Source organism: Poecilia formosa, unplaced genomic scaffold (assembly GCF_000485575.1).
Source record: "Poecilia formosa unplaced genomic scaffold, Poecilia_formosa-5.1.2 Scaffold448, whole genome shotgun sequence".
Taxonomy (NCBI): Eukaryota; Metazoa; Chordata; class Actinopteri; order Cyprinodontiformes; family Poeciliidae; genus Poecilia; species Poecilia formosa.
The window spans coordinates 257,444-284,994 of NW_006800387.1; the positions used below are offsets into that span (position 1 = coordinate 257,444).

Consider the following 27,551-nt stretch of genomic DNA (forward strand, 5'->3'; position numbering starts at 1 on the left):
ACTTTGTGGTCAGTGGTAACCTCACTCAATGGTAGTTCTTTGCAATAAATGGAGGTAATTCCACTTATTGCAAATTGATAATATTCATACAGCCAGTTACAGAAATTCAGCACAAATCAGACACAGAGAAGACGTGTAGTCATTGTTTTAGTAACACATTTAAAATGATAAAATACATTTATTAAAAAAAACAAACATGCATAACATCTCATTACTAATGAGACATATGGTTGAGATAAAATCAGAAATACAGTACACTTGAAAAAACTCATTATTTTGGCCTTGATCACACTAAGTTTCAGTACTTCTTCTGAAGCAGGTAGATAATAATCAGCTTCAAACAGCACATAGTAAGGTGAGGCTCAGATTGTGTTGGGGGAAAAAATAAACTGTTTCAGTTGTTTCATGCATCCTGGACAATCTAATGCTACATGATCCATGTCTCCCCCAGTAAAGGTAAATATGTCACCCCACACTCTTTGGTAATGTAGTGAGGAATCTCAGACGGTGCATCAAGTAGCTGACTCAACAGGTTGAGGCTTCTCAGTGCTTTCAAACAACCGTACTGAATCCCTAAAAAGGAATCACACTGTGGAACACTTTAACTTCACATCAGCTTACAGCTGGTCTATAATGTACAACTGCATTTCATTTCCCTTCTAACTGGATTATTATCTGGTGTCATACACCAACCCTTATCCTTTTTAAGGCCCATTGTGTTCATAATCCACATAGTCTTGTGGATGAAGACTAAAAAGGGACCATTTTCAAGTATCCATGTACAAATCAAGCTATCAGACTATTAGGTTAATGAACCGAATACCCACAGCCTGAATAACTAGGTCTGCAGAAAGAGCCAACGTCTTAGTACAAAAGGTGCAACGTTCTAAAACTACAAGACAGACATCATCACCCAGGAGACTTTGTTTGGGTGTCATCAGCTGCAGGTGCACCAGCAAGACCCCGTTCAGCAGTCTGGGGATCAGTACAGCCATCTGGCTCATCCTTTCCTCTCAAGCCCTCCTCTTCTAACATTTCTTCTCTGTCAAAAAACTCATGCTGATCCCATGGGTGGTCCTGGCCTTCACACACTTCAATCCCAGAATCCCCAGTGAAGCGCCTGTACCGGCCTGCTGTTGAGTCCTTGTTAGGGCCATTGGTACTGCTGGAGTAGAACTGCACCGTCTCTGGAGTTCCACTAAGTGCTACATTAGCGTCACACGGCATGGAGACGGCTGAGTGGGGGCTGTAGACTTCCTCAGGAGGGTCACCGGACAGTGGTACCAACTGGAGAGGTGTGTACGGAGGTGGGGGGGTTGCTGGTCGGTTGACTGTCTCTTCATAGGCTGGTAGCAGGTAGACAGGCAAAAGTCCTGCAGAAGACAGTGTTACAGATGCATATTAGTACTTGTGCAGATTAATGCTAAACACATTTAATTAAATATGCTGACCACAGGGGCCTGGTAAACTTGTTAAACGACAAGGTAGAAGGAGATGGACCAGTCCTGGACTTCTTTTGTAATTGGTGCAGCACATCTAAATTTGTTCTGAACACAAAATGAATGAATTCAGGAAGCTTCAGTCGTTCTCCCCATCCATCATCGATGGAGAGCAGATTCAGGCAGACTTTGGGCGAGGTTCTGGACTGTCACTTTAACTGGGATTACTGGGCTGACCTTATTAACACCATGGTTCAGCAGAGACTGCACTTTTTAAAGAAACTGTTTTCTTTTTTATAGAGTCAATGACTCAATGCTTGTAATGTTTCATTCTGCTTTCGTTGAGAGTATTTTAACCTTTTGTAACATCTGTTGGTTTGGCAAAAGCTATTGAGGTCAAGAAGAAATCCTTGAGAAAGTACAGTGACCACAGCCAGCAAACTTTTAGGAACCACTCTGCCAAGCATGGAAAAAATATGCATCTTCTGAGAAAGGCAAGCAAGATTATAGCAGACAATCCACATCCCGTGAAGTCCCCATTTGAGCTGCTTCTTTCAGGGTGACGGTACTGCCTTCTTTTATTCTCAAGAAACAGGACAAAATTTCTTTCATACCATAATTAGTGATTAAATCGGTAAACAGGTAGCATAAATTAGTGAGATTGAACTTTGTTGCTGTTAATGTTGTTGCTTTTATTCACTGCTTGTCATGTTTGTGTATGTCTTATGTAAATGCCTGCTGACAATGCTGCAAACCAATTTTCCAACTTGGATCAATCAGTCTGTCTGTCCGTCTTGGTATTAGAGTACTTTGATTGCATAACGGACACAATTTATATTCTCTGTGCAACTTTGTTTTCCGTAACTTTGTAACTTTGTTTTCTACGGAAAACAAAGTTTTCCGTAGAAAACAAAGTTGAAAGCAAAGTGTAGCAGTGATCGATGCTCTGATGATGTCAGCAGTGGAGAATCTCCAGGCTGTGGTTTTGATGAGTTACAATCCAAACATGTGCATTCCAAAGGCGGATTCAGCGACTGTGTGCAGGAACAGCCAGGGCAGAGGAGGACCGCAGAGTGTTGTGTCAGGCTTTGCTTGAGACCACACAGCACTTTGCAGTTGAGATTGAATAAAGCAAGGCACGTTACTGTGCTCACTAGTACTGCCTAAAATTTCAATAAAATTCTGAAACCTATACAATATTTCTTTTTGCACTTGCATATGGCCTGTTGTCTGGGCTCAAAACTTAACATAGCATATGACTGGCCCTTTTGAAACCCTCCTCTACATTCAGGGTATGGAATATGTAAAGGTAACAAAGTCCACAAGTGGTTTTAGGAGCACAACTTACGAAGATAGAGGGGCAGCTGAGAGTTGTTGTGAACCTCCCTGTAGGCAATGAGGTTGATCTCGTTCTGCCGGCGCTGCTGCTGGAAACGCTGCTTGGCCCGCCAGTGTTGACACACGCAAAAGCCTGTCAGGATAATAATCACGGCCCATACAAGCCAGAACCCTGAAGGGAAATCACAGCGCACCAAGGAAACATATTAATGTATAGCTCATAACTGGAATGGCATCATAAAATGGACTTCTGCAGGACTCTAAACTTTAGGCAAATTCTCAAATGTGCTCAAAATATGAGTTCTGTGTTGAAACAAACTCAAAGTTGCAATTGAATTAAAAATTTTTTAAACTGCAAAATTATAGCATTGATTCTGAATCCTGCAAGCTGTTGTTGACAGAACTTTACATCGGTATTTAGCATCATCTTCTAAAACTGTAATCAGCGAATCTCTAATGCACAATAGGCTGTAATGTATTAGAGTGAGTGGATGGGGAAAAAAAAAATCTTGTAAAGCTTTTTGTAGAGAAACTCCATAGAGGCAAAAATTAAAGAGAATATGTGTGGACAGATCACAAGATTATGACTTTACACCAAAACAAGTAGTATTAGTAAGTGTACAACATGACAATTTTAACAGTCATGGCATTCTTTCCCCAGGCTATGCAGAAAACTCCAAAGAATTTTTTTTTTAATACAGAAGAAAGAGAAACGTCATTATTAGTCTATTTATAACAAGATTGTCTTAGGACAGAAAAACACATCGTAAATAAAACCTTGCTTTAATCTATACTGTATACCACAGACTCATTTAAACAATAAGATGCTTAATGGTTTATGAGATCTTTCTCCTACTAATGAAGAAGGAAATAGAAAATTAACTCACACCACAATTCATAGAAGTTACTGCAGCACTCTGCTTGTCCACAGCAGTGGCCAGATTCACAGATGTAGGTCTGGTTGTTCACTCCCAGGCAAACGAGTCTGGCCTATTCACACAAAACAAAGAGATTCCAGTCATCTCTGATTCTAAATACAAGATTCTGAAGCAGTAAGGGATGTTTTTCTTTTTTTTTTTCCCTACATCTTACAATGATTCTAGGCACTTTCCAGTTTATATTCAAGCCTTCATCGTGCTTTATTTTTTTTATTTACATTTCTTTCTTTTTCTTTTTTTTGCAGTTTCCGTTGCTTACTAATCAGAGTGGAATGATGATGAAACACCACAGACAAGATGATAAGAATGTATGATAAAATGCTGAAAACAGTAATAAAAATAGAAACGAAAGCAATACAATATATAAGAAAAAAAACAAAAAAAGGAAAAAAAAAAAAATTTAAATATTTATTTTTTTTTACAAAACTTAATTATTCATGAGAAAACAAAATAATGAAAAAATAAGTGATCAAAAAACTCAGGAGGTCCATTTCCATGACAGCCCATCTCTGGCATCCTGTTGAAATATGCGCACACACACACACACACATATATTTGGTCTCAGGTTCTGTACATTATAATATAGTTTCTCACTCAATATTGTGAGATATAAGTTTATTATTTTTTTGTTTTTTATCTGGGTTGCGGAAGTAGGCTTCCATAACAAATACAGTCAACTACAAGTGTAATTAAACCTGAAATACAATTTCACTTGAGAGAAGATTAAAATGCGAAACCAAACAAAAACATGCGTGGGGAGGTGAAAATAACCACTGCTGACTTTAATGTAACTTTAACGTACACTCAGGACAAAACAATAGAAATCACTAAATAGTCGCCATTGCATGTTTTGGATAGCAAATCAAACGTGATACTCCTTATAAAAATATTTAAAATAAAATAAAACTTGACGTTCCTGTTCGTCTATATTGATCTATAAAGTTTCCCACGATCGTTCTCCTTGCTGAACTAAACGCAGAAGTTTAATTACAGGTAAGTTAGCCGTTTAGTATGATCAGTAACCGGAAGCACAACTTGTACCCACTAGCTAAGCAAAGTTTGCCTGTATACTACCGTGTGAACGTCTTCGCTGTCCATCACAAGTTAACGCCTGTAAACAGTCAAACGCCAAAACACTTCAACAGCTGAGGCCGACATTAGGTTAGCTCTTACCTCGACATTAGCTGACGTAGCAGAATTTCCAAGTCCATCGTTAAACTTAGGTGAAGACATGATAAAATTCACCTGTCTTTAGTAGTTTTAAATAACTTCTCTGAAGCTCGCTGTCACATATTAACACAATCTAGCACAAAGTATGTTAAACTACGTCGGATTCGATGTAAATGAAACAGTTCGTCGTTCACATTGTTCCCGTTGTTTATTTAAAGGGATTGACTTTTTGTTTCACTCTGACCCTACTTCCAAGCTCTTGACACAGCCCTTGGCCATATTAAAAAAATAAAAAGAGCGAGAGAGCGTTCTTCTTCTTCTTCTTCTCTTTAAGGTTCATACTGCCACCTACTGTTCGTGAGTGTGTAGCAGCATTTTGGTTAAGGAAATTGAACTCTATCTACTTCGTACTTCCAAAAGTACGACAAAAAAAAAAAAAATAAAATAAAATAAAAGCTGTAAAAACATATGAATGTGGTAGATCTCTAGATATTTTTAATTAGTCATGTCTATAAAATCTGGTTTCTATTTTTTGTTGTCATATCAATATATTTACTATTGAAACGTTCACCCCTGACATACTTTTTTATATTCTGGGTTCTGTGTCTTTGTTTTTCCTTTCCTTGATAACAAAGATGTTATCTAAAAAAAATTATACAAATACCTTTCTTTTTTTGTCATATTTTACTTGATTATAAACAAAACAGTTGAACACAACTGTGTTGAACACAACACAGCTGATGTGGACTGTCAGCTCACTGCCTGGACCGTTGATTACCTCACCAGCAGAGGACAGCATGTGAGGATTCCTGACTGTATGTCCGATCCGGTAGTATGCAGTCAGGCAACAGTTCTCTCCCCTTTCCTTTTCTTTCTCTACACCTCATATTTTAAACATAACTCAGACTACTGCTATGTTCAGAAGTTCTCAGATGATACAGCCATCGATCGTAGGCTATCGATCGGATTGGAATGACCTGAAGTACAAGGAGATCATTGACAACTTTGTTACCTGGTGTGAGCCCAACAACCTTCACATCAACACCACTAAGACAGAGGAGATGGTGATTGACTTTAGCATCAAGTCTGTACAGACATCACCAGCGAACGTCCAGGACTTGAACATTCAGATTGCGGAGGAGTAGAAGTACCTGGGTGTTCACCTTGTCATGGTGACAGTGATTCAGGCGACTTTTGGAGTGTGCAAGAAACTGTTAAAACCCTCTTATGTATTTTCACATTTATTAGTTATCTTTACTTATTTGCATTTACTCCAGTAACTTTTTGGAAAAAGATTAACTTTTAGGAGTAGCTTTACTACACTTTACTTTTTACTTGTACTCGAGTTATGAAGTATCACTGCTTTTTCTTGAGTAAAATTTCTGGATACTCTGCCCACTGTGAGTAACTTCATCAAATAAAGAACAAACAAATTTTACCATAAATGACAGACCTGCTACAGTTTTGTCTAGTTTGTTCTTTGTTATTCTATTGTTATTTTCTATCAGCTGAGCCTGTTGTGCCGCTTGGAAGTCATTTGAAAATACAGTAAACATTAATATAGTAGATATCATTACTAGAAGTATTTTACAATGTTATTATGTATATTTATCTATATATTGCTAACAGTAAAGATTATAAATTAATTTTGTAGGTTTTATAACAAAAAGAAATTTTGGAAAGTGTTTCTCTTGATTGAATTTGTTGTTTTGTAAATGTGTTGTTAATTCCCACTTCTTTTTCAGTTCCCAAAATACCAGGATTTGCACACAATTTTAGGTTTGGGTCTGTCTGAAAATATTGAATCAAATGTTGTGTTTACAGTGAACTCATTACTCGAATAGGCGTTTTACCAAATACCTCTGTCCTTTTACTTGAGTCATTTCTTGCATGGGTACTATGCATCTTTTGGCTGTTCCACCAACCTGTGATATCTGACATATTAAGAAAATGCATAAAACTAAATGCCTGCACAATGATAGTCTGCTCAGTAGTTTTAGTTGCTCCTAAGAAAGCTGCAGTGATTCTGATGAATAGGCGCCTTTCACCTGCCTGTCCATCACCTTTGGATGCTTATTATCCACAGAGCTTGGCTGGCCCCTTTGAACCTTACAGACAAGTTTTGGGGAACAAAAGCAAACAAATCACATTGTGACATTTTTCACTGTCTTTCATGACCTCCTATTTAGGCACCTTTTGCCTCTCTGCATTCATGGTCCTCCAAGAAAGTCAATGGTTCCTCACATCCTATCAGGGCAAATCAGGAGGATACATGCTAATCCCCTTAATCTGCCCTTTCTCCTGCGTGCAGCCACAGGGAGAGAGGGACCACAAAGAGTAATCCTGTCAGAGAAACAATAGGATTAAGGGCCCAACCTCACAAGTGACAATCAGGTAGCCATTGACTGATCTACCAAGCAGGAGCCCTATCTGTAAAGTCCTGGCTGCCCTGTCTTCACTGTGACTTTATTTTTGTTTGGTGGGGTTAAGAGGAATGGCGGGTGTTACAGCAGGAGGGGTATTTCTTTGAGGGACTGCTGGAGGTCTGACAAGTCTGAGGTCTTCTATGCACCAGGGACCAAAGAATGACTGACATGTAGAGGAGTAGGAGCACGGAGGGGGTTTAGTAAAGAAAGGTGGGAAATGTGTGTATGTCTGTCTGTGTGGGCACAGGTGAGGCTGAAACACAGGATAACTTTTAGTTGGCATTTCACAAATTTGAACCTCATAGAAGAATAGCAAGAAAGAAGCTGCTGTTGAAAAAAATCAAAGATGTCTGCTGAATAACCACAAACCACGTAAGGGGAGACGGCAAACATGTGGAAGAGAGTGCTTAGTTTAGATGAGTCCAAAATTAGCATCTTAAGCTAAAACGAGGTAGTGGAAACCTAACCCTGCATATCACCTGAAAAACACTTTGGAAGGGCTGTGCATAAGACTGACATGAAACTGCCATAAACATGACATAACATCTGTTATGAAGATGAAAGAGTTTTCATAAATGTTTGACTGTTGTCATGCAGTGTCATTCGATAAATAATAAAATCTTTAATGCAAAGTTGACAATTCTAATGGACTTTAAATGCAACTTTCCATTAAAAGTGTCACTATTTACAGAATAATGCAAAGTTGATGCTTGTAATGCTCTTTTAATGCAACTTTGTATTAAAAGTGTCATTATTTACCTCTTCACGACAACAGTCATAAACAGCCATAAAGACTCCTTCATGTTCATAACACGTGGTATGTCATGTTTATGACAGTGTCATGTCAGTCTTATGCACACCCAGTAAAATAAAGTGTTATCAAAAATATTTGTTTTAGAAAATCTGCCTTCATGTTCATGCTTAGGAAAGAAGAAAGGGTGAAAATGTGAGTCAGATGTTCAAAGATGGCAGACATAAACCAAAAGATTGGCAGCTGGACATGCAGCAAAAAGAAGTTTCTACAAAGTACTGGTTGAGGGTGTTGCATACAAACTCTCGTCACAATTTACTAATTTTTACTCTTAAAAATCTTCTACTTTACCGTTCAGCTCTACTGTGAAATACACTGAAGTTCTAGTTTTGTAATGTGACAGAATGTAAAAAAAACGTCAAAGGTTATGAATATTTCTTCTTAATAATATATATTTAGGCAGCAAAATGAAACCAATCCTTCACAACTGTACCCCACACTTCTAATCTGAGTCAGTGTCAACATTTGCCCACCAGATGGCTCCATAAGTACCAATATTGTCTCAGTAAGTCTTTCATAAAAATCTAAAATCAGTCCTCAGTTAGGCCAGTCCTGGGTTTAAAGAGGACCATGTTGGTAAAGGATTTATTTATATATATTTGCATGTTAAATGTTCTATTTTTACTCTTTTTTTCCCCTTTCCCTCCTTTTTTGTTTGACTCAAACATATATAGATATAACCAAAATGCAGTCAATATGTAAGTACAACGGATTGCAATTCACTTTGGCATGACTACTGATATTGCAAAAAAGAAGCAAGGATCAATTTAATGGACTAGCTGGAGCGTTAAAAGACCAAACAATATGGTCAAGTGAAGCAACACATTTAGTCATCTGAAATCTTTAAAGCCAGATTAAATATTGCTGTAGGAGACGCAGTTAAATATCAATTCTCAAAAACGGCTTTATTGTAAGTGGGATTGGACAAATTCATGTTTTAACTGCAAAACCAGATAAGAGGGGTTGTAATTTTATTTATTTGAACACTCTGAAGTATTATCAGATGCTAACAGGAGACATGTTGTGGTAATGGGTAAGCCGTTTGAAACACAAATAATTCTCGGTAATATCTACGGGCCCTGCGATGGACTGGAGACCCGTCCAGGGTGACCCCGCCTCTTGCCTGTTGAGCGCTGGAGATGGGCACCAGCACCCCTCCCCTGGATGGATCTCGATATTTTCATTTCAGTTGCTAGGTCCTCAGAATTTTTTTTGCTTTTTTAGCAACAAATTTCTGTAGAGGCTCAGCTATGTTTGGAGCTGTTGTCACTTGAGGAACCTCATAGAAGAACAGATCACGTTGTTCACGTGATCTGGAACAACAGGTCCAGATGGCTTACTCATAGAGATTTCCCTGAAAATCCCCTGAAATAGAGATTTCAGGGGATTTTCTTCAAAACTTGCACCTATCAATCAGTTTATGGTTAATCACAGGTAAATTGAAAAATACCTCAATGCTCACACAGGCGATAATCTCAGTCCTATTTACCTTTCCTAAAGCGTTAGCTCTCTGGTGTTTGGAGGTCTAAAAATTAACAAGAAAATGTACTCAATATGGTTTTTATTGCCTGATTTGTTTTGTGACTCTTTGTAACTTGACACAACCTGAAGTTATTCTGAGTGTCATTCGACAAAATCGAAAGGACTTATCTGTGTACAGCTTTAAAACAATTTGGACTTGGGTCAAATTATTGTAGATGGATCAAAACTCTACTCAACACCCAAAGCTACAGTCCGAACAAGTGGCTTGATTATTGAAAATCATATTATTTTCCAACTACATAGAGGTGAAAGGCAGGGCTGTAGTGGAATTAAGGCGATGTCCAGGGGTGAAATAAATCACACATTTTTGTGCCAGATTATCTTCTTTTGCTGTTATCTGATCCAGTTATTGGCATGCCTCCTCTTCTTTATTTGTTGAAGGAATAAATAAGAGTAATGTAACAGGATAAAAACTTAATCTACCAAAATCCTTGTCATTTCCACTGAATAATCTAGCAAGACAAATCAATTACAAACATTTGCCCTTTAAAATTGAATAGGACAAATGTACTTTTCCAGGAATAGACATAGCAGGTTCGATCAATATATTTCGATGTAATGGCAAATCTGCACTATATTGCCAAAAGTATTCGCTCGCCTGCCTTGACTCACATATGATCTTAAGTGACATCCTATTCTGAATCCATAGGGTTCAATATGATGTTGGTCCTGTCACATGAAGTTTGGAGGACTGTAGTGACCGACTCTGCAGAAAGTTGGCGACCTCTTTACACTATGCGCTTCAGTATCCGCTGACCTCGCTCTGTTAGTTTACGTGGCCTAACACTTCGTAGCTGAGTTGCTGTCGTTTCCAAATACTTCCATTTCCTTATAATACAGATGACAGTTGACTGTGGAAATTTCACAACTGGATTTGCTGCACAGGTGGCGTCCTATCACCGTTACGCGCTGGAATTCACTGAGCTCCAGAGAGCGAGCCATTCTTTCACAAATGTTTGTAGAAACAGTCTGCATGCCGAGGTTCTTCATTTTATACACCTGTGGCCATGGAACACTTTGGATTTGGATGGATGAGCAAAAACTTTTGGCAATACAGTTTATCTGAGATTGAAGTAGCATTGTCCATAACAGGACAGATAAACGCTATAAAAATGACTATAATACCCAGGTTTCTTTATTTCAAATGATTTGGTATTTTCTTCTAAAATCCTATTTTGTCCAGCTAGACTGACATCTCCTCATTTATATAGAATAAAAAACCTGCACATATAAAAAAAGGCTATTTTTGAGAGAGCTAAATCGGACGGAGGGTTTGGTTTGCGTTATTTTTTATTCCATTATTGGGCAAATAATATTGTTAACTTAACATACTGTGTGTGATCAATCTGGAAGGGTCAAACAGCATGTTTCCATGGTGATGACATGGGTTTGTCAAGAGGATCACTTGCTCTAATCCCTTCAAAGGCTTCTTCTGGATTGATACTGCCTCTCAAAAGTGTTGGAAAGAAAAGAGCATGCTTTGTTATTTTTTGAAGGAGGCAGATTGTCCACATGATTTTATGTGTTTAGGTTTTGACTCATAGCCTCAAGGTTGTGGATTTGCTCTTTACAAGCAGGTTCCAACAGGTTTTCCTAGCTTTTCCTGTCTGGTTTTTGAGGATCTTTTGGTGTGCTTAACTTTACCAGGCAAGTCCCATTTAAGTGATGCCTTGATCGAGAAGAGGTGGGGCAAGAGACAATAAACTCAGGTGTGATAAACCACAGATATGTTTTACCCGGGGGAGAGAAAATCACTTTTTCACACACGGCCATGTACGTGTGGATTTCTTTCCCCCTCTTCCTTAAGAATAAACACCTTCATTAAAAAAACAGCATTTTTGTTTAGCTGTTTTGTATTTGACTAATATTTAAATTGGTTTCATGATGTTCTGAAAAATAAAATGTCATTTTTAACTTCAAATAACTGAAAAATAAAAAAGAAATATACCTCTTTATTGGTTTTATAAGTGTTAACAGTCTTTGTTTGTGTGCGTATGTGTGTGCGTATGCATGTGTGTGTCATCTGATGTGAGCAGGCTGCTGTCTGAAGTCCAAGGAGTGTAGGGCAGTAGCCACAGCTGCATACAGGTGAGAGCTGCTGAATCTCAGGCAGTATATGGGGCTGCTCAAAGAGTCAGAGCTCAGCTGGAAGAACTGCAAGAAAAAACAAAAACATTTTGTTAAAGTCTAAGGATGCCTTTAAAGGACAAAGTATTTTCATTCATTTATGTAACAGATTTTCTGACAGGTGCATGAGGATCACACCTGCAAGCATTTGGTTTGACGTTTGTCCCAAATACGGACCACGCCGTAGTATGACGAGCCACTGGCTATCATGTGATTTCCATCTGTCTGGATGCAGTAGAGAGCACTGTCATGAGGCTCCTCCCACTCCATCACACACTTCCTGTTGGAAAAAAAGGTAGATGTTTCATTACGTGCTGCACTTTCACACACTCATACACATGCTTGTACTTCTACACAAACTGTGTTCTTTGTACTGAGTGTAAACATTTTAGTAACTGCATTTATGACTAACTCAAACATTTTCCATAACCCTATTCTAACCATAACCTTAACTAAAACTTAATTCACACCAAATCTCGAAATCTAACAAACAGAGCACAGTAAAACTGCAAAAAGGTGAGGGTCCTCACTTTCCATGATTGACCTAACTTTGTTGTAAAATATTATGAAAGTGGTCCTTTATATATAGTATATACAAGTATCCACACACAACCACAGACACGTGTTGAGATGATGGCTAATCATTTCTCATTTTTAACAAAAGAGGGATGTAAAAGTCAAAGACTTTGCTTTTGGGATCATTAATAAAAATCCAAATCTAATCCTAATCCTTTCTATTCTGTCATGACGTTTCCTCTTTGCATCAGTATTGTGCTTTAGGTAACAACATCAACAATGACCGTTCAGTGCCTTTTGTCTAGTCACTGTGCTATAGAGGGTCTGGATAACATAACAAGAACGCAGAGCAGCTCTCTGAGATTCTTAGCCTGACCCAGAAGGCTACAGAGCCGTGGACAAGATCCTGCTTTGTTCCGGTACCAAAGTGAGCTCACACTTCACTCCTTTTTTGTTTTTAATTTATCTTTGAAATTGTTGAAGCGGTCCATGTGTATCTTTCGTTTTGATTTTGTTTGTGTGTTTTAAGGTATTCTGGGCCACCATTCAGCTTTTTTGTGATGGTTGTATAACTATGATTTTTATTGTAATGTTTGTGGTGTGGAAACCAGGAAGAATAGTTTCGACAGCGAGGACTAATGGAGATGCTTAAATAAACTAAACTAAACTAAACTAAACTAAACTAAACTAAACTAAACAAGCACTTAGACTGGTGAGGTTCCATGTAATAAAGCACAGGTATGTTTTGTTTACAGGAGAAAATTCAGAAGACAAGATGGCAAATATGTGAGTGAATAATACCATAATACAGGTCAAATATATTTGGAGAATAAGAGATGGCTAATGAAAGAGGCCAATGCAAAGTCCTCACAAGTGATGAAAGCCAGAAGGTGTGTGCGCTTAGCAGGGCAGAGCAGAGCAGGTCAGTGGTTGAGGTTTAAAGAGGGGACGTATTTTAAGGACGAGTATTTTCTTCCAGCAGACATCAATCCTCCATTAGAGCAGCCTCATCAATAAGTGATGGGGAGACATCAGGAGCAGACAGTGGGGCAGCACATGGATCTTATGCACAATGCACTCTCTAATTTTAGTTAACCTCTAAGAGGGAGGTCACCAACTTGCTCCTCAGGGTAAAGGACAAAAAGAACGCAAAGCCTTAACGTGGCTGTGTTTTTGTGTACATGTGCACAATTTCTATGCAAATCTTTGCGTAGAAAGGTTTGCGTAGAATGTTTCTACGCAAATGTTCTGCTTTTGTAAAGGAGACAATGTAAATTTCAGGAAAAACAAATTTAGATCAAACCCTATTTCCATCATCGGAGAAGAAGTGGAGGTGGTTGAGGAATATAAATGCCTCAGTGTTTGTCATCTGGACAACAGACTGGACTGGAGATGCAGCAGTGAAGAAGGGACAGAGCAGACTGGACTTCTTAAGCAAGCTAAGATGCTTCAAGGTTTATAGTAAGATGCTGCAGATTTTCTATAAGTCTGTTGTTGAGATTATCATCAATTCTACCGTCATCTGTTGGGGCAGCAGCGTCAGAGCCTGAGAAAGCTCAACAACCCAGTAAAGAAGAATGGTTCTGTTCTGGGGATGACTGTGGAACCTCTGGAGATGAATATGCAAATTAGGATTCTTCATAAGGTCAAGAAAACTATGGACAACCCTGACCATCCTCTTCATGAGACTGTCTGAGGACATTCATCCAGTCAGAGGCTTCTTCAAATTTGTTGTAATACAGACTGCTACAAGACAGCTTTTAATGGCTGCCTACAGGCACCAGCGAGGACCAAAGTAAAGTCTCAACAGACTAAATTCCTTAAAAGTGATTACCGGACTATCAAGGACCACATTGACTGAAGTGGTTCAAACCGGAAAAATTCGATGTGGTTTGACTAAACGGACACTATTTACGGGAACCGACCAGCGATCAGCGTGAGGGAGCGTTGACTCTGGCGAACTTCACTCTGACGAAATTTGCATGCAATAAAGATGGACTCAATATGCAGGTGTGCAAAAGCACATTTTTATGACTATGTACGTGTACTCGGTGTGTTGCCCAGTAAACTGCTTTGCTTGGCGGGAAACCCTGTTCACATCAAACTGTTTTGTATGCGACACTGATCTAATGAGGTTGAGAGTCGACACCGTCTTGTGGACAATATGGAGTCAAATTTTGAAGAGCGTGGGTAAAGGAGAGGACCATGGCTGAAGTTGAGATTGTGGGTCATGCAGGAATATTTCACGAGAAATGTATGAAATTGGTTCTCTCGTTTATGCAATATGGGACGGTTATGCACAGCACAGAACATGCACAGTACCTCTGATTATGTGGGAACATTAAGTTGCATTTTGCTGTAGTATCCCTTTCCACACATGGATATTCTTCCACCTCTCTTTATTTAGACCCGAAATCGGAGACTATGTCCTGTTTAGCTTATTGAAATAGAACATTGTTTGTTGCTTTCACTAGCACACGATTATACAATGTACAAATATCTGTAAACATGTCAAATCAAGATTAAAAAAATTATTTGTACCCGTGGCATATTCAAATTTCACAATCAATGTGCTTGTTTTTCAACAAAAAATGAGGCAGGCATAGCTCAAAAAAAGTTTGCTATAGTTTTATAAAGTTTAAAAATAACATTTCTATTTGTATTAATATTTTAACAGATACGTTGAACATATTCATACCCTCCTCAACAGTCAATGTAAAATTCTATATCAGCATTACAGCGTAAAAGTTTTCTTTGCCTCTTTGGCATTTTGTTGATTTATTTTTGGTTATTTTAGCTCCAAATCTTTGAAGTTGGGAAGTCTCTTTACCATCGGCTTAACCTTCAGCATCCTCCACCGTATCGCTGTCAGACTCAAATCAGGACTCCTGTTAGAAAGTCCAAAATATTAATAATATTTCCTGTCAGGTTAGCCAACATGCTATTAGTAAAATTTAAAAATCACTTTGTACTGGAAACGGTTAGAGGTATGAACCACTTTGGTCATAATTGCGTAATTATGGATCGACATACTAACCTGCAGTTTTTAAATAAATAAAACAGGTTTCACAATAGATAGCGTACATTTTATATTAAAATATTATTAATTCGTCCCCTTGGCTGTTCTTGTATTTCTTTAAAGGCGAGCTCCAGACAACCAAAACCTCTTGAGTGACCCTGATAGATTTTTTTCTGAGGCTGCTAAGGTTTGTCCATATTAATTATTTATGCCTAAAAAATGGGACCCCCCTCTGCCAACCTTACTGTCAGTCCCCAGAGCAATCTGCCAATCAGATCTGATTTGTCTTACTTGACTGATCCCCTCAAAAATTCCAGCCTGAAATCTTGAAACACTTGCCGTACTAAATCAACGCTGTTATATCGAGGAGAGGGATGCTGAGAAATCTTCCATTAGAAGCAGATACATTACTCCTGACTGAGGCCTGTGTGTGTGGAAATTAGACAGAAACAAACATTGCTTTCTGTGTCATTTCTGCAGAAATTAGACAGAATTTCTGAACACTTTGAAGTTCAAAAATAAAAAAAACAAAGAATCAGAATGAGGACGATGCTTACTGTGGACTGAGCCGCAGGTCCCACTGTCGAACAAAGGTATCATAGCCGCAGGTGAAGAGCTGGAACGGAGACTCAAAGACTATATCCAGCACCCCCGCACCCCGACGAAACTCCGAGCCCAGCCTGCATACACACGCTAATCTGTAAAGGAGACATCCAACAGTAGCATTTCTCATTTAGACATCCATCTGCTGCACAACATCTTAAATCAAGTCTGTAATGTGAAAAGAAATGAGAACAGTTAAACTAACCCTGATAGTGACAAACAACATGGGTTGACACGTAACTATATGAGTAAGAAATGTGTTTGAATCAATGTTTCATTTCTCCAGGACATGTCTAATTTATACCTGCATGCCATTGATAAGTGACAGAGTAAACCATAGGCCTCATTAAACCATTGGCTCCAGAAACCCAAATGAATACCCCTGAATATCATGAAAGACAAAATGTAAAATGCTCCTGAAATACAATTCCATATGTTTACTTAAAAATAAGATTATTTCTTTAGTATTTAATAGCAGAGGTCCAACCTGTCACTATGGAATCTTCCATGTCTCGGTGGTCCTCAGTCAGAGAACTGAGACTGGAGAATCGTGTAAGGCAGTTTTGATCCAGATCAACTTGTCAAGGTGGTCTGAAACATTTATGTCATTATTTATGAAAACAATGACAATTTCTGTTGTTGGAGCTGTATAGTTTTTTTTTATAGAAAAAAAAACTATACAGAGCAAATACATAAGCCTAAAAAGACAAAATAGCTCTAGATGTGCAAAAGGAATTCTGTGCAAGTAGCAAATGGAGTTTTGTGTGTCTGGGTTGATGTGCTGTGAGCCGAGGGTGTGGTCAACGAATTCACATCCCAGCAGCACCATGCTCTTGTGATCACACTCCGAGTTTGCACCTCTTGCTACTCAGCACTTGATTATTGGAGAATAGCTTGCACCCAGTAGGGTATGTGATTGCAGAATAACTGTCTCTTTGTTGCCATTTATTACCCTCCGTGACCGTGACTGTGTGCTACTCTCACATTTGTGATACCTGCCTCGTAGCAACCTTTTAAAGGAGGCCAGTGACCTTAGTGACAGACCAGCGCGATGCCTCAACCCGTGCCCCCTCCCTTGCCCTGGAGCTCAATCCACAAGCTTGGGCTGGTAATCCCCTAGCCTTACCCCAGGGGCCATGTTATTGGACCAGGGCTTTCCCAGTGGGATGCCTCACTGGGTGAGAACTCTCATTGCCAGGGCCTCGGAACCAAGCGAGGGCCAATGGGGAGATTGGGATGAAGTGCATTTTGGATTTGTATGGAATAGCAATTCAATGTAAAAGCCAAAAAGTGCAGCACGTCTCTGAAAAAAATTATAAACCGAGCTGAGGACAAAACCAGAACATGAGTAACATGTAATAATGACAGTAACGTGTTGTAAAAAGTACAAAACAGCATAGATTCTCACATTGTAGGTAAGAGCTTTTTACAGGACGTACAGACTGTCAACAAAATGCTATCTGTTGAAAAACAGAGCACACTGTACGTATGACTTGCTTTTGCCAAAGAGAGTCCGTTTGTCTGAATCATAAACGGACATGTGTGCCATGTCTGTTGTTAGATAAATAGTTTGTCTTGTCTCAGGAGAATACAGCATCATATGCAGCAAGCTTTAAATATGACACGTCAGGTACTGTTCCAGTGATTATATCTGTTATTGCTTTTTTCCCATTTTGCAAGGAACTGTTCCCACTAAAATAAAGAATGCCTGTTTCACAGTTGAGGGAGACATCAACTTCTGCAGAAGATAATCTATCACATTAGTGCCAGGTGGTAATTTACTAAAACAGTCACGGTTTTCAAAATAAGAAACAGCTTTTACTTTGACCAACTTCATAAAAGGTTTGCATATAAAGAATCTATACTTCCTGTGCAACTCCTGCACTTCTGCCATTCTTCTGTGTAGAGGTATTTTCACTTTTATTATTGAACAATCCTTACTTCTCTTTTCCCTGAGAGGAAAGCAATTTGACCCAGAGTGCGAGTCGGCTGTTTTGTGGTATCCAGTTAGCTTCAGAAGGCCCAGACTTAGTGACTGTTATGAAGGGGCTATTGGCTGTGTGACATTCAAAGTCCTGGTTTAAGCTTGTCTGGCAGCTCTGCAGGAGCCACACTGGCTTTAGGGGCCACACACACGCACACACACACACACGCACACACACACGCACACACACACACAGGTTTCAAAAGTTGTGAAGGGAATCATTAATGAATTGACAAGGTTAGAAACAATGTAAAAGCTAAGGGAATTATGCTTTAGTGTGGAGACAGCTAAAGAAAAACTGTGTGTTTTTGTGACAGAAGTGGTTGGAGGCTCTTGTAAAGGATAAGCTCTAAAACAACAGCCTGGATGCACTGGGACACAAACCGTTTTGTCAAAAGCTGTCAGACAGGTGAAGAAAAGGATTCCTGCTGAGGTATATTCACTAAAACAAACAGAGGGGAGTCACGCAACCTGCTGCACATCATTCCCTTTTATCCCGCATCCCTGGACCAGCTGCATAATGACTGAAGCAGGAGCGGGGGGAGGAAACGCAGCCCATCGAGAATGAACGATCACCTCGAAAATGTCCAGCAAATGCACGAATTGCCGAGACAATGCAGCATCAATTTGTACAACAGGGTGTCCGTACCGCTGTAGACGTTTAACCCTGTCCTTTCAAAGTCAGGAATGCGAGGAATCCTAGCCTGACCATTTGACTGTAAAAAGAATGGCTCCTTTTCTGAAGTCACAAAGGGAGATGTTGGCGGAGGGGAGTAATGATCTGAGCCTTCTACCTTTGATGCCGATTCCCTCCTCTGTGTTTGACCATGAGGGAAATTGTGTGAAAAGTCAGGGTGTTGCTCGGATGACGCCGCATGTGTGGCATCCCCTTCCATACGAGTGATCATACAATTTCTTTGTCCCTCTGAGATGGTAAGATGAGAGAATGTTAAATTAAAATTAAAGTGCCAAGAAGTCATTGGGACCGTGGGCTTTTGTGGCTGCACCTTTGTTCAATTTAAGGGTCTCAAAGGCTCTCGGCCTGCTGTTAGGCTATTCACTGTTGTAAATCTCTTGCATCGCTGATTTTCACAAGTAGCAGAATGGTGCATCTTCTCTAGAAGGTTCTGTGGCAGCAGGTGGTTTGCGCCTGCAACAGTGACCTGTTTATGATGTTTTCACAGAGAAGAGTCTTAAATCAATTCACTCTCTGGTTGTGCAAAGGCACTGGGGTGAAGCTGATGCGAACGGTGGACGCTGGGTTAGATAAGGCAGAGAATTACATGCCTGCCACTCAGCTTCACAAATTAAGCAAATAATTTTTTTTTTTTTTAAATACAGGCTACAGCTTACAAACTGATGGTCAGAGGTTCTATTTCAAAATTTTCTGCTGGAGCAGAAAGTATTGCTTTTACTAACAGCAAGTGGCCTTTAAACAGCTCCAGACCATCACTCTACTCCACCACCATGTTTGACTGTATGGCCAGATGTTCTGCTTCTGAAATGCTGGATTTGTTATGATGTGTGGATAGATGGTGGACCCAAATGCAGCATGCAGAGGTGTCGAGTAGATTTTGTAGACTTAATGGCAAAAGAATTAAAAACAAAAACGTAGAACAAAAACCAAGAAGAACACGTGTTTTTTTTTGTTGTTTTGTTTTGTTTTTTTGCTCCAAAAGTAGAGCAAAGAAAACACCACAGGAATCAGAAACAATAGCTAGCAGGGTAACAATGGAGAAGTAATAGGATTTAACGGGAGGAACCAGCAAGGAGTGAGAGGAAATCAGGTATATAAGTACTGGGAGAGTGAATGTTGGAACAAAGGACCTGAGCTGACTAGCTAACGGGTTGCAGGTGTGAAGGGAGAGAGCAGAAGGCAGGTTTAGGAGAGAGAGAAAGAGAGAGAGAGAGAGAGACACACACACACACACACACAGAGAGAGAGAGAGAGACAGAGAGAGAGAGAGAGACCCACCCACAGTGGGCTAGGGAAAGAAGCTAACATTAAAGAATAACAAAACATAAGAGATATAATTCAACTAGAGTAACAAAAAATAACTAGACACACAAAAAAATAAAAATAAGACACTAGAATCACTGAGAAAGAATTGAACTAAGGTAAAACAAGGTTGATCCAATCAAAAAGAGAGACCAAAGAACACAGAATAATAATGAAACTAGAATCAGTAACAGAAACAATATTAAGTTAAAATCATGTATAAAAACTACCATATAGAGGGCAAAGTTATCATAGACAGGAAGTGGTGACATTAAAATCTGTCTAGCTGGTGTCAGGCAGAGCAAACACCCAACACGTTAATTTACAGGACACAGAATCTGGGCCACCTGGATAAACTGTGTTTATGTTTAGTGGATGTGCTGCTTTACAACCAGATGGAGAGACATTAGAGATGGCTGATGGCCATTTTGGGCCTTTATGTCTCAACGTTGTGATTGAAGAAAATTTATTACTGTTCAGAGTATTTAAATACTTAGTTATATTCGTCACAGTGGGTTCTTAAGATACTTAAAATAAATGTTTATTTACAAAATAGCTTTTGGTAAGTGATTTCCGTATGAAGTTTATTCAGGATCTCATCAGATTTACTAAACTCTTCAAAAGCTATGACCCCTGAACAGAAAGCTGTCAGGATATTTCATTATTCCCAGATGGCATTTACAGTTAATTGGAAAATTCCCCTGCATGTTCTGCGCTCCTACACCATAAATGACCCATTTCATTATGCAGATCACTTTGTAATCACATCAACTTCCCATTCCCACCTGATGAACGTGCCTACTCATCCCTTTCGTTGTTCTTCCTGTGTGGCTGCCGTTTTATACCCTCCTCGAGTTTCCAAGCCTTTTGGGAACAGGAAGCAGCTTTTTGTATGTGGCTGTGTGTGATGTTGTGTCGGCCTGTTGTCACTGGCCCATGTAAAGCTGGGAATTACCGAAGCCTTGTCAGGGATTTATGAGGTTTAAGGTTTACCTTTCCAAGCCGGGATTTTTTTTAGAGGCCTCTCACTCTGGAGAGCTTTTTGTTGGAGATTAAAGTGCGCTGTGGTGTTTTTAAAACTGCAGCTTTGTTGATCCATAAAGGGCCACAATGGTAATGTTCACAAACAAAACGCCCATACATAAATATGACATAGATTGTTAGACTCATTAATAAGCCATCAGACCCAACCTGGGGGCGTCAGAATACTCTAACATTGGTCTGTCTGCTGTTCTCTACATATTTACTGTAACTGGTGCACCACTTCAAACTGGTAATATCCAAGAATATAAGCATATTTCAGCATAGTAACCAGCCAGGTGCTGCTAATTCAATGCTTTTGAAAGCTGGTCATAATCAGTGTGGCCACCTCAAAAGAATGCAGGAGCTATGGCAGCTTACTGATACACTGCATCAGTGTGTGTTCACGCAGTGCAAATAAGGAAAAACATTAGCAATGATCTTACAGCTGGATTTGTTGCTGCTCACCAATCTAGTGAGGGTTGCAAAAGCTGTTTCCAAACTATCAAAAGTCCAGTGGAACAGAAAGAAAGACTATTCACAGGTGTAAGACTTTCTAGACAGTCCTCCTGAGGGTGACTGTCTCAATAAATTCACTCAAAGGTCAGACTGTGCAGTGATGTCCCAGGTCATCTCTGAGGCGTGTGTTTTAAAAGTTCAGAATTGTGACAGTATGATTTGTTTAGAAGGAGGAAGCATCTTCTTTCTAAAAAGAAAATGGCAGGATGTGAGGGTTGGTGATGGGTGTCTGTATCCTACCTCTCTCTCCTCCTGCCAGGTGATTACATCCAGCTGTTCCCCATTTGGGGTGCACTATATAGAGGAGCTGGTTCTGGAGATGAGATTCAACCCTTTTCTCGTTGAGCTCATTCACCAACTCCCTCACCCTTCAGCTCTAAGAAAATAAGTAAAACTAACCACTTCCCCATTCCATTTACCTTCCTGCTCAGAACGGACCCAGAAGAGCCGAAGGTGCGATATGGCCATCAGGCTGCCCCAGAGCAGCAGTGGCTACAATCCAGTAGCTTGAAGTCATTTTATTCATGCCCAATGCATTTTTATGAGAGCAGACTTTTAATACTAAGTGCTTTTTGGTTAAATGAAGTTGTGAAAAAAACTATTTGTTCATTTCTTCCTGAAACTTCAACTGTTCAAAATAGAGCAAATTGAATTTGAGTGCCCTGTAAAAAAAAAAAAAAAAAAAAAAAAGTGCTAGAACAGGTTCCTCACTCACCGTTCCACATCCCAGATACGAAGAGGATAGAAATTCTCACAGCATGCAGTGCCTGTTACAAAGGAACTGGACATAAAACACAGAGAAGGAGAGACATTTAGAAAAACAACTAGAGTAAAATAAAAAAAGCAACAAAAGTTACTGCTGGGTCCAATCTCAAAACAAATTTGCCTCAAAACACAGACAAGCTTAGTTTAAGATATGTGTTTAAGATGAATATATATTTAGCAATATACAGAGCAATACATGTGTGTCCTTAGGATTATTGCTGCTAATTGTTAATTGTTGTTATATGTTTATTATTATTTTTTTTTATTTACTTATTTTTGTATGCCATACTAAGGCAAACAACCCCACAACCCCTTCAGGGACCAATAAAGTCTTTTATCTCATCTTATCTTATCCAGACTGTGAGAGAGCAGACTCGCAAACCAAAAGGTCATCTACCAAATACAAACATAATAAAATAGTTTGACATGACATCAGCTAAATTACCCTATTATATACTAGTTACAAAAACCAGCTTTGCTTGGTGAAATACTAACAGCTAACAGTGGATATAACAGAAAAGCAGCCATTTTGGGCCACATCAGCTTCTGTTCTTGTATTATAGAAATTATTGATATATTTTGTTGTCAGTTTAGAATACAACAGATTATGGCTTTAGCCTGGATCAATACGAGAAAAGAAATGTTCTTAAAAACTGACTGATTTGACAGTAAAAGATAAATTAACAAAAACAGAGAAAAAAAGATGGGGAGAACCTTTCCCTCTCTCTTACACGCACACACACACACACACACACACACACACACACACACACACACACAAACCAGACTTGTCGCTGCCTCTTTTCATTACACATTGTTTCTCAGCAAAAGAAAAGAGACAAAAACTACAACACTTGTGATCCTTTGATTGGAGAGGCAGTTTGGAATTAGCAGCCTAGGTATGCACGATGAATGGTCTGCATGTGGAGCAGTCGGAGAGCAGTGAAAGGAGAGGGGAGGAGAGCTGTTAGGGAGGGTTGACGGGGTGTGTTTGGGTGTTAGAAGCTATGTAGAGGGTGGGGTGGAGCCCAGGGGTGCTGGTGGTAGGGGGGCTTCTGTTGGGCTGAGACTGAATCTCAGGACTTAGTGACCTCCTATAGGGATGACAGACAGGAGGGAGGTCCCACTTTTATGCTCAGTAAGGTGGTTACAGACAAATGCTGCCACCTGCATTAAAATACTTTGGATGAATGTACAGACACTGATGTAGAGAAGTCAACAATAGGTAGGCACTGACTCAAATGAATTCTGACATAAAGCCCTGGAGACATGAAGACATTCCTTCTCAGTAGACAACCAGTAGACAGTAGAAATTAACAATAATTAATAAGCAGATTAGCTGTGAAACACTGACTGTACAGTATGGACCCACTATTTGCAAGATACACCATTAGGGGTCAGTCCATTGTTACTTAGGCACTGATGGAACTGGTCTTTAGTTGCTAGCAGTCAAGACTGTTGGTAATATAACAAATGATTATTTCACCTGTGAAGAAGGGACTTTAACTCTTGAGGCGGGTTATGAAGATTGGTAAATGGTGAATTGCCTGTTCTTATGTAGCACTTTATCTAGTTCAGAGGACTCTGAAATGCTTTACACCACAATACAGCTATTGTAGGCTATGTATTTAATGGGAAGGACCTGAAGGAGATCATCAGCAACTTTGTTACCATGTCAGAGGCCAACAACCTTCACATTAAAACCACCAAGACAAAGGAAACGGTGACTGACTTTCACATGATGTGCGTACAGACTAGCCTGGTAAAGCCCAGTCCCTTTTTCTATGCTTTGCTTCGTACAGAGTGCTAGGGCTCTCAGCTTCACAGACCATGCTGTGGTTCGCAGACTATGCTGCGAAGCGAGATTTGAATCAATCAGAATTGCATAGGAAATCAATGGCCAGGCTACATACACATATCACCAGTGAACATCCAAGGCTTGGACAGATTGTGGAAGAGTGGACCCAGATTGCAAGCAATGGTAATTCACCGTTACCATTATGGTAATTCATTACCATAATATAATGGCAGACGATAATACCCATCGTCTGCCAACAAAATTGTGTTTAATACCAGCGAAGAAACTTTTAATGCTATGTTATCATGTAGACCTATCAGAACCAAAAAATTTGCATGAATATGTTGATTCAATAGTTGAATCAACATTGATTCCTAACTGATTCAATATAAAGTAAACTGTGCGTGCAGATCCAAATGTAGATGATGGTTGAATCAACATTGATCAGCTAAGGGTGAAACCCTAACATTCAACATGTAAGTCACAGACCACTTTCAATATAATTCCAATGTCAGGCTTCAACGTGGATTCAATGTTTCTGGTTAGCTATATCTCAATGTTGATTCACTCATATTTTGTTATCTGTTGAAGTACCTGGATGTTCACTTCAATAATAAACTGGACTGGTACTTCAACACAAACGCTGTGAACAAGAAAGGTCAAAGTCATCGCTGTAGAAACATCTTAAAGATAAACAGTGGCAAAAGCTCAGTTTTGCTTTTTGGGAAAGGCTGAGAATACTTATACTAATATTTATAACTAATACTTATACTGAGAATACTAATGGATATTGGCAGGAAAGATCTCTTGTCGTGATCTGTATTACAGTAAATCTGAAGAAGCCTCTGACTGAAGATACTCTGCCTTCCCAAGACAGTCTCAAGAAGATTGTGGTTGTAACAAGACAAAAGGTGGAAACATTTCAAAAGTAGTGTAAGTGTACATTGTTCAGGAAGCCCTGTCAAAAGGCCTGGAGTCCAGCCATACCAATACCACCAAGCTGAGGCATCACCACAAATGCAGGTGGGATCATCATGACATGCAAATGGTGAGGATTGTGCTGAACATATGAGTGTTGGGAGAAGGGGTCAGAGGGGTGGTCGGACAGCAGAGGGCTGCGGAGGTGGGGGGCAAGGCCATCCAAGCAAGACCCAGAAGCATCTGTCAAGCCAGTTAGCAAGAGGAGCCCATTGGCAGGCCCCGTTAATTAGTGTTGGGTAAACTCATTTCAGACCCAAATGGGTCGGACAGGGCCAAGACCAGTATGTGCCATGGGTGACCTCTGACCCAGCTGACACAGGATACAATAGGGTTACCCTCACACTAACTATCTGCACCCTATTACTCTCCATTACTCACATTACTCACCCCTCACTAGGCCATGGCACTGGCAGAGGAAAGCTAGAGGACACTAACCATACAATAAAAGACCCCCCCGCTCTCTAACTAACTCCCTCACCCTTCTGAAGTGCCAACTGGGCCTGATCTTGGGTCAGAGCTTGTACTGATATTATAGCTGCTAAGGTCAGAGCCTCTCTCGCCTAATGTGGGGCAGGTATCCCCCGTCCCCCACACAAAGTTCTGTGTCTGACTAAACAGAACCACCCATCTCTAACCCCGCCAGAGCCCTCCGCCCTGTAACTCCACCTCTCATCATTAGCAGCATGCTGGGCCTCTGTTAGCGTTTGGGTAACCTCATCAGCTGGTTGAATTATCTAAGGGTCTGTGTGGGGTGGGGTAACACAAACTGAGTGTATAGTGGGAAACTGGTTTAATTCACACAGACACACGCACACCCACACATGGACAAATCACAGACATGCTGAAGAACATGCACACAGTCAGTTGGAAACAACTTCTTATTCACATAAATCACTTAATTGGTAGGACTACACACACAGACATACACACAAACACACACACCATTGAGAATCCAACAGTTAAAAAGATTGTTAGCTTTAAATCTATAGCCCAGACCACGATTTATCCATAGAGACCACAGGGCATCAAACTTCCTCTGAACAGATAAGAAAAACAAAGAATAGCTTTCTGATTATGTCAAACACGTAGACATTTATGAAGAAATGACCATTTGAACACTCTACAAACAAGACTGGGGAGAAAACAAGCCTCAGAATTTCAAAAGAATTCTCCAGAAAACCTGTTCCGCTACCTGGGGGGCATTACCACAGTTTACCAAAGTTTATTCATTTACATTACACCCCACAGCTCTGACTGTCAATAGCTATGACTGGGAAGATGTGCAGAAATAAGCTTTGGTCTGGATTATTTAGTTATAAATATGTTTTTAGAAGTTTTCAGCTTTTGTTCCATTTTCCATTAAGGCTGTACTTTGATTACTAAAATCCCTCAAAGCAAATTATCTGCCTCCAGGATTATTGCCTTAAAATCTGTTTTAATATTTAGAGCATTGTGTTAAAGCTGGTGATTATTTGTGTTGCACAACATTCTCACTTCCACCTATGAGTTGTTGACGAATGCTAAGTGTTAGAAGCATAACGTCCAATTTTCAAGTTCAGTCCAGGAAATGCAGTGGCATTTCACTGAGTTATGATAATGTCTGGGTTTATATCGCTTTTCGGGGGGACCAATAAGCATCCTTAAATTGGCTGGCACGATGCCTGGAGTACAACAGTCTTTCTCCTCCTGGAGCTGCTGGTTCAGAGCGAATGGCAGGGAAGAGTGTGGCAGGTGTATTTATACAGGTGAGCAGATAGACTGAATACAGCGGGCTGCTATCCTGTAGTTGATGCTTAACATAAGTGTGACTTTATGGATGAACCAGAAAATGAATTGAACTCCATTTCAGTCGCAACAAATGGGTGGTGGAGAGTATTCTGTTGGTACATAACTGGTAGATGTGTTTCTGTGTGTGTCCATGTGAAATCCAGTCATTCACATGGACACAAAAGCAGGGCCAGCCCAAGGCATAAGCAAACTAAGTGGCTGCTTAGGACCTTGTGGCCATTAAGGGGACCCACTAAGTGGAACATATATATTTTTATTAGTAAGGATTTCTATGTGATAGTAACAAAAACACACAATTTCATTATAAAGTTGTGATTTTTTTTAACAATAATATATATTTGATCATGTTGAAATCATTCTTTATATACAGGCAAAAAGAAAAAAATAAATAGCTCTTGGGGGCCCCCTGGTGGCCCTGGTAGGTCACGCTTCACTAGTAATCTGAGCTGCCAGTGTGCAGTACGAATCAAAAACCTCAAAAGCACTAGCGGAAGATAAGTAAGCAAAACAATGTTGCAAAAAAGGAGGAGGAATAGAAAACGGCTAAGATAAAGGTATGTCTGTGTGTGTCATGGTAAGGTTATGTTCATCAAAAAGATTTGTGGAGCTGCTAATAGAAAATTAGCTTGATAGCAACCTGGAACGGTCCAGTTCAACAGCCAAACATTTAAATACTAGTGTCTTTGTATGAATCTGAGATTAAAGTGTAAAGGAGTTGATTCTCGTGCTTGGCCCTATATATTTCAGAAGATTGCTTCATAATGTTTG

General features: G+C 39.7%; 2 protein-coding genes and 1 long non-coding RNA gene across 4 annotated transcripts in view; 1 reads left to right on the forward strand and 2 right to left on the reverse strand.

Annotated features, from left to right (window-relative positions):
- Positions 1-130: 130 nt before the first annotated feature.
- On the reverse strand, positions 131-5,176 carry wbp1la (WW domain binding protein 1-like a). Its single transcript, XM_007577630.2, has 4 exons — positions 4,889-5,176; positions 3,665-3,767; positions 2,788-2,949; positions 131-1,373 (listed from the first exon to the last, which is right to left on the reverse strand). The coding sequence occupies exons 1-4, from the start codon at positions 4,946-4,948 to the stop codon at positions 910-912; spliced, it is 789 nt and encodes a 262-aa protein (XP_007577692.1). The 5' UTR covers positions 4,949-5,176; the 3' UTR covers positions 131-909.
- A 3,955-nt stretch (positions 5,177-9,131) lies between these two features.
- Positions 9,132-19,795, forward strand: LOC107833770 (uncharacterized). The gene is made up of 3 exons (XR_001659534.1): positions 9,132-9,145; positions 14,104-14,107; positions 19,710-19,795. It is a non-coding gene; the product is annotated as an uncharacterized LOC107833770 (long non-coding RNA).
- fbxw4 (F-box and WD repeat domain containing 4) overlaps positions 11,590-27,551 on the reverse strand; it is a 35,673-nt gene continuing 19,711 nt past the window's right edge. The window contains exons 6-9 of one of the 2 annotated variants that reach the window (XM_007577631.2): positions 22,167-22,232; positions 15,884-16,024; positions 11,930-12,071; positions 11,590-11,818 (exon numbers count right to left, since the gene is read on the reverse strand). In XM_007577631.2, the coding sequence (XP_007577693.2) occupies positions 11,684-11,818; positions 11,930-12,071; positions 15,884-16,024; positions 22,167-22,232 (484 nt within the window). In that variant the 3' untranslated portion in view covers positions 11,590-11,683. The remainder of the gene's footprint in view (positions 11,819-11,929; positions 12,072-15,883; positions 16,025-22,166; positions 22,233-27,551) is intronic. The other variant, XM_016663822.1, reaches the window with a different exon arrangement.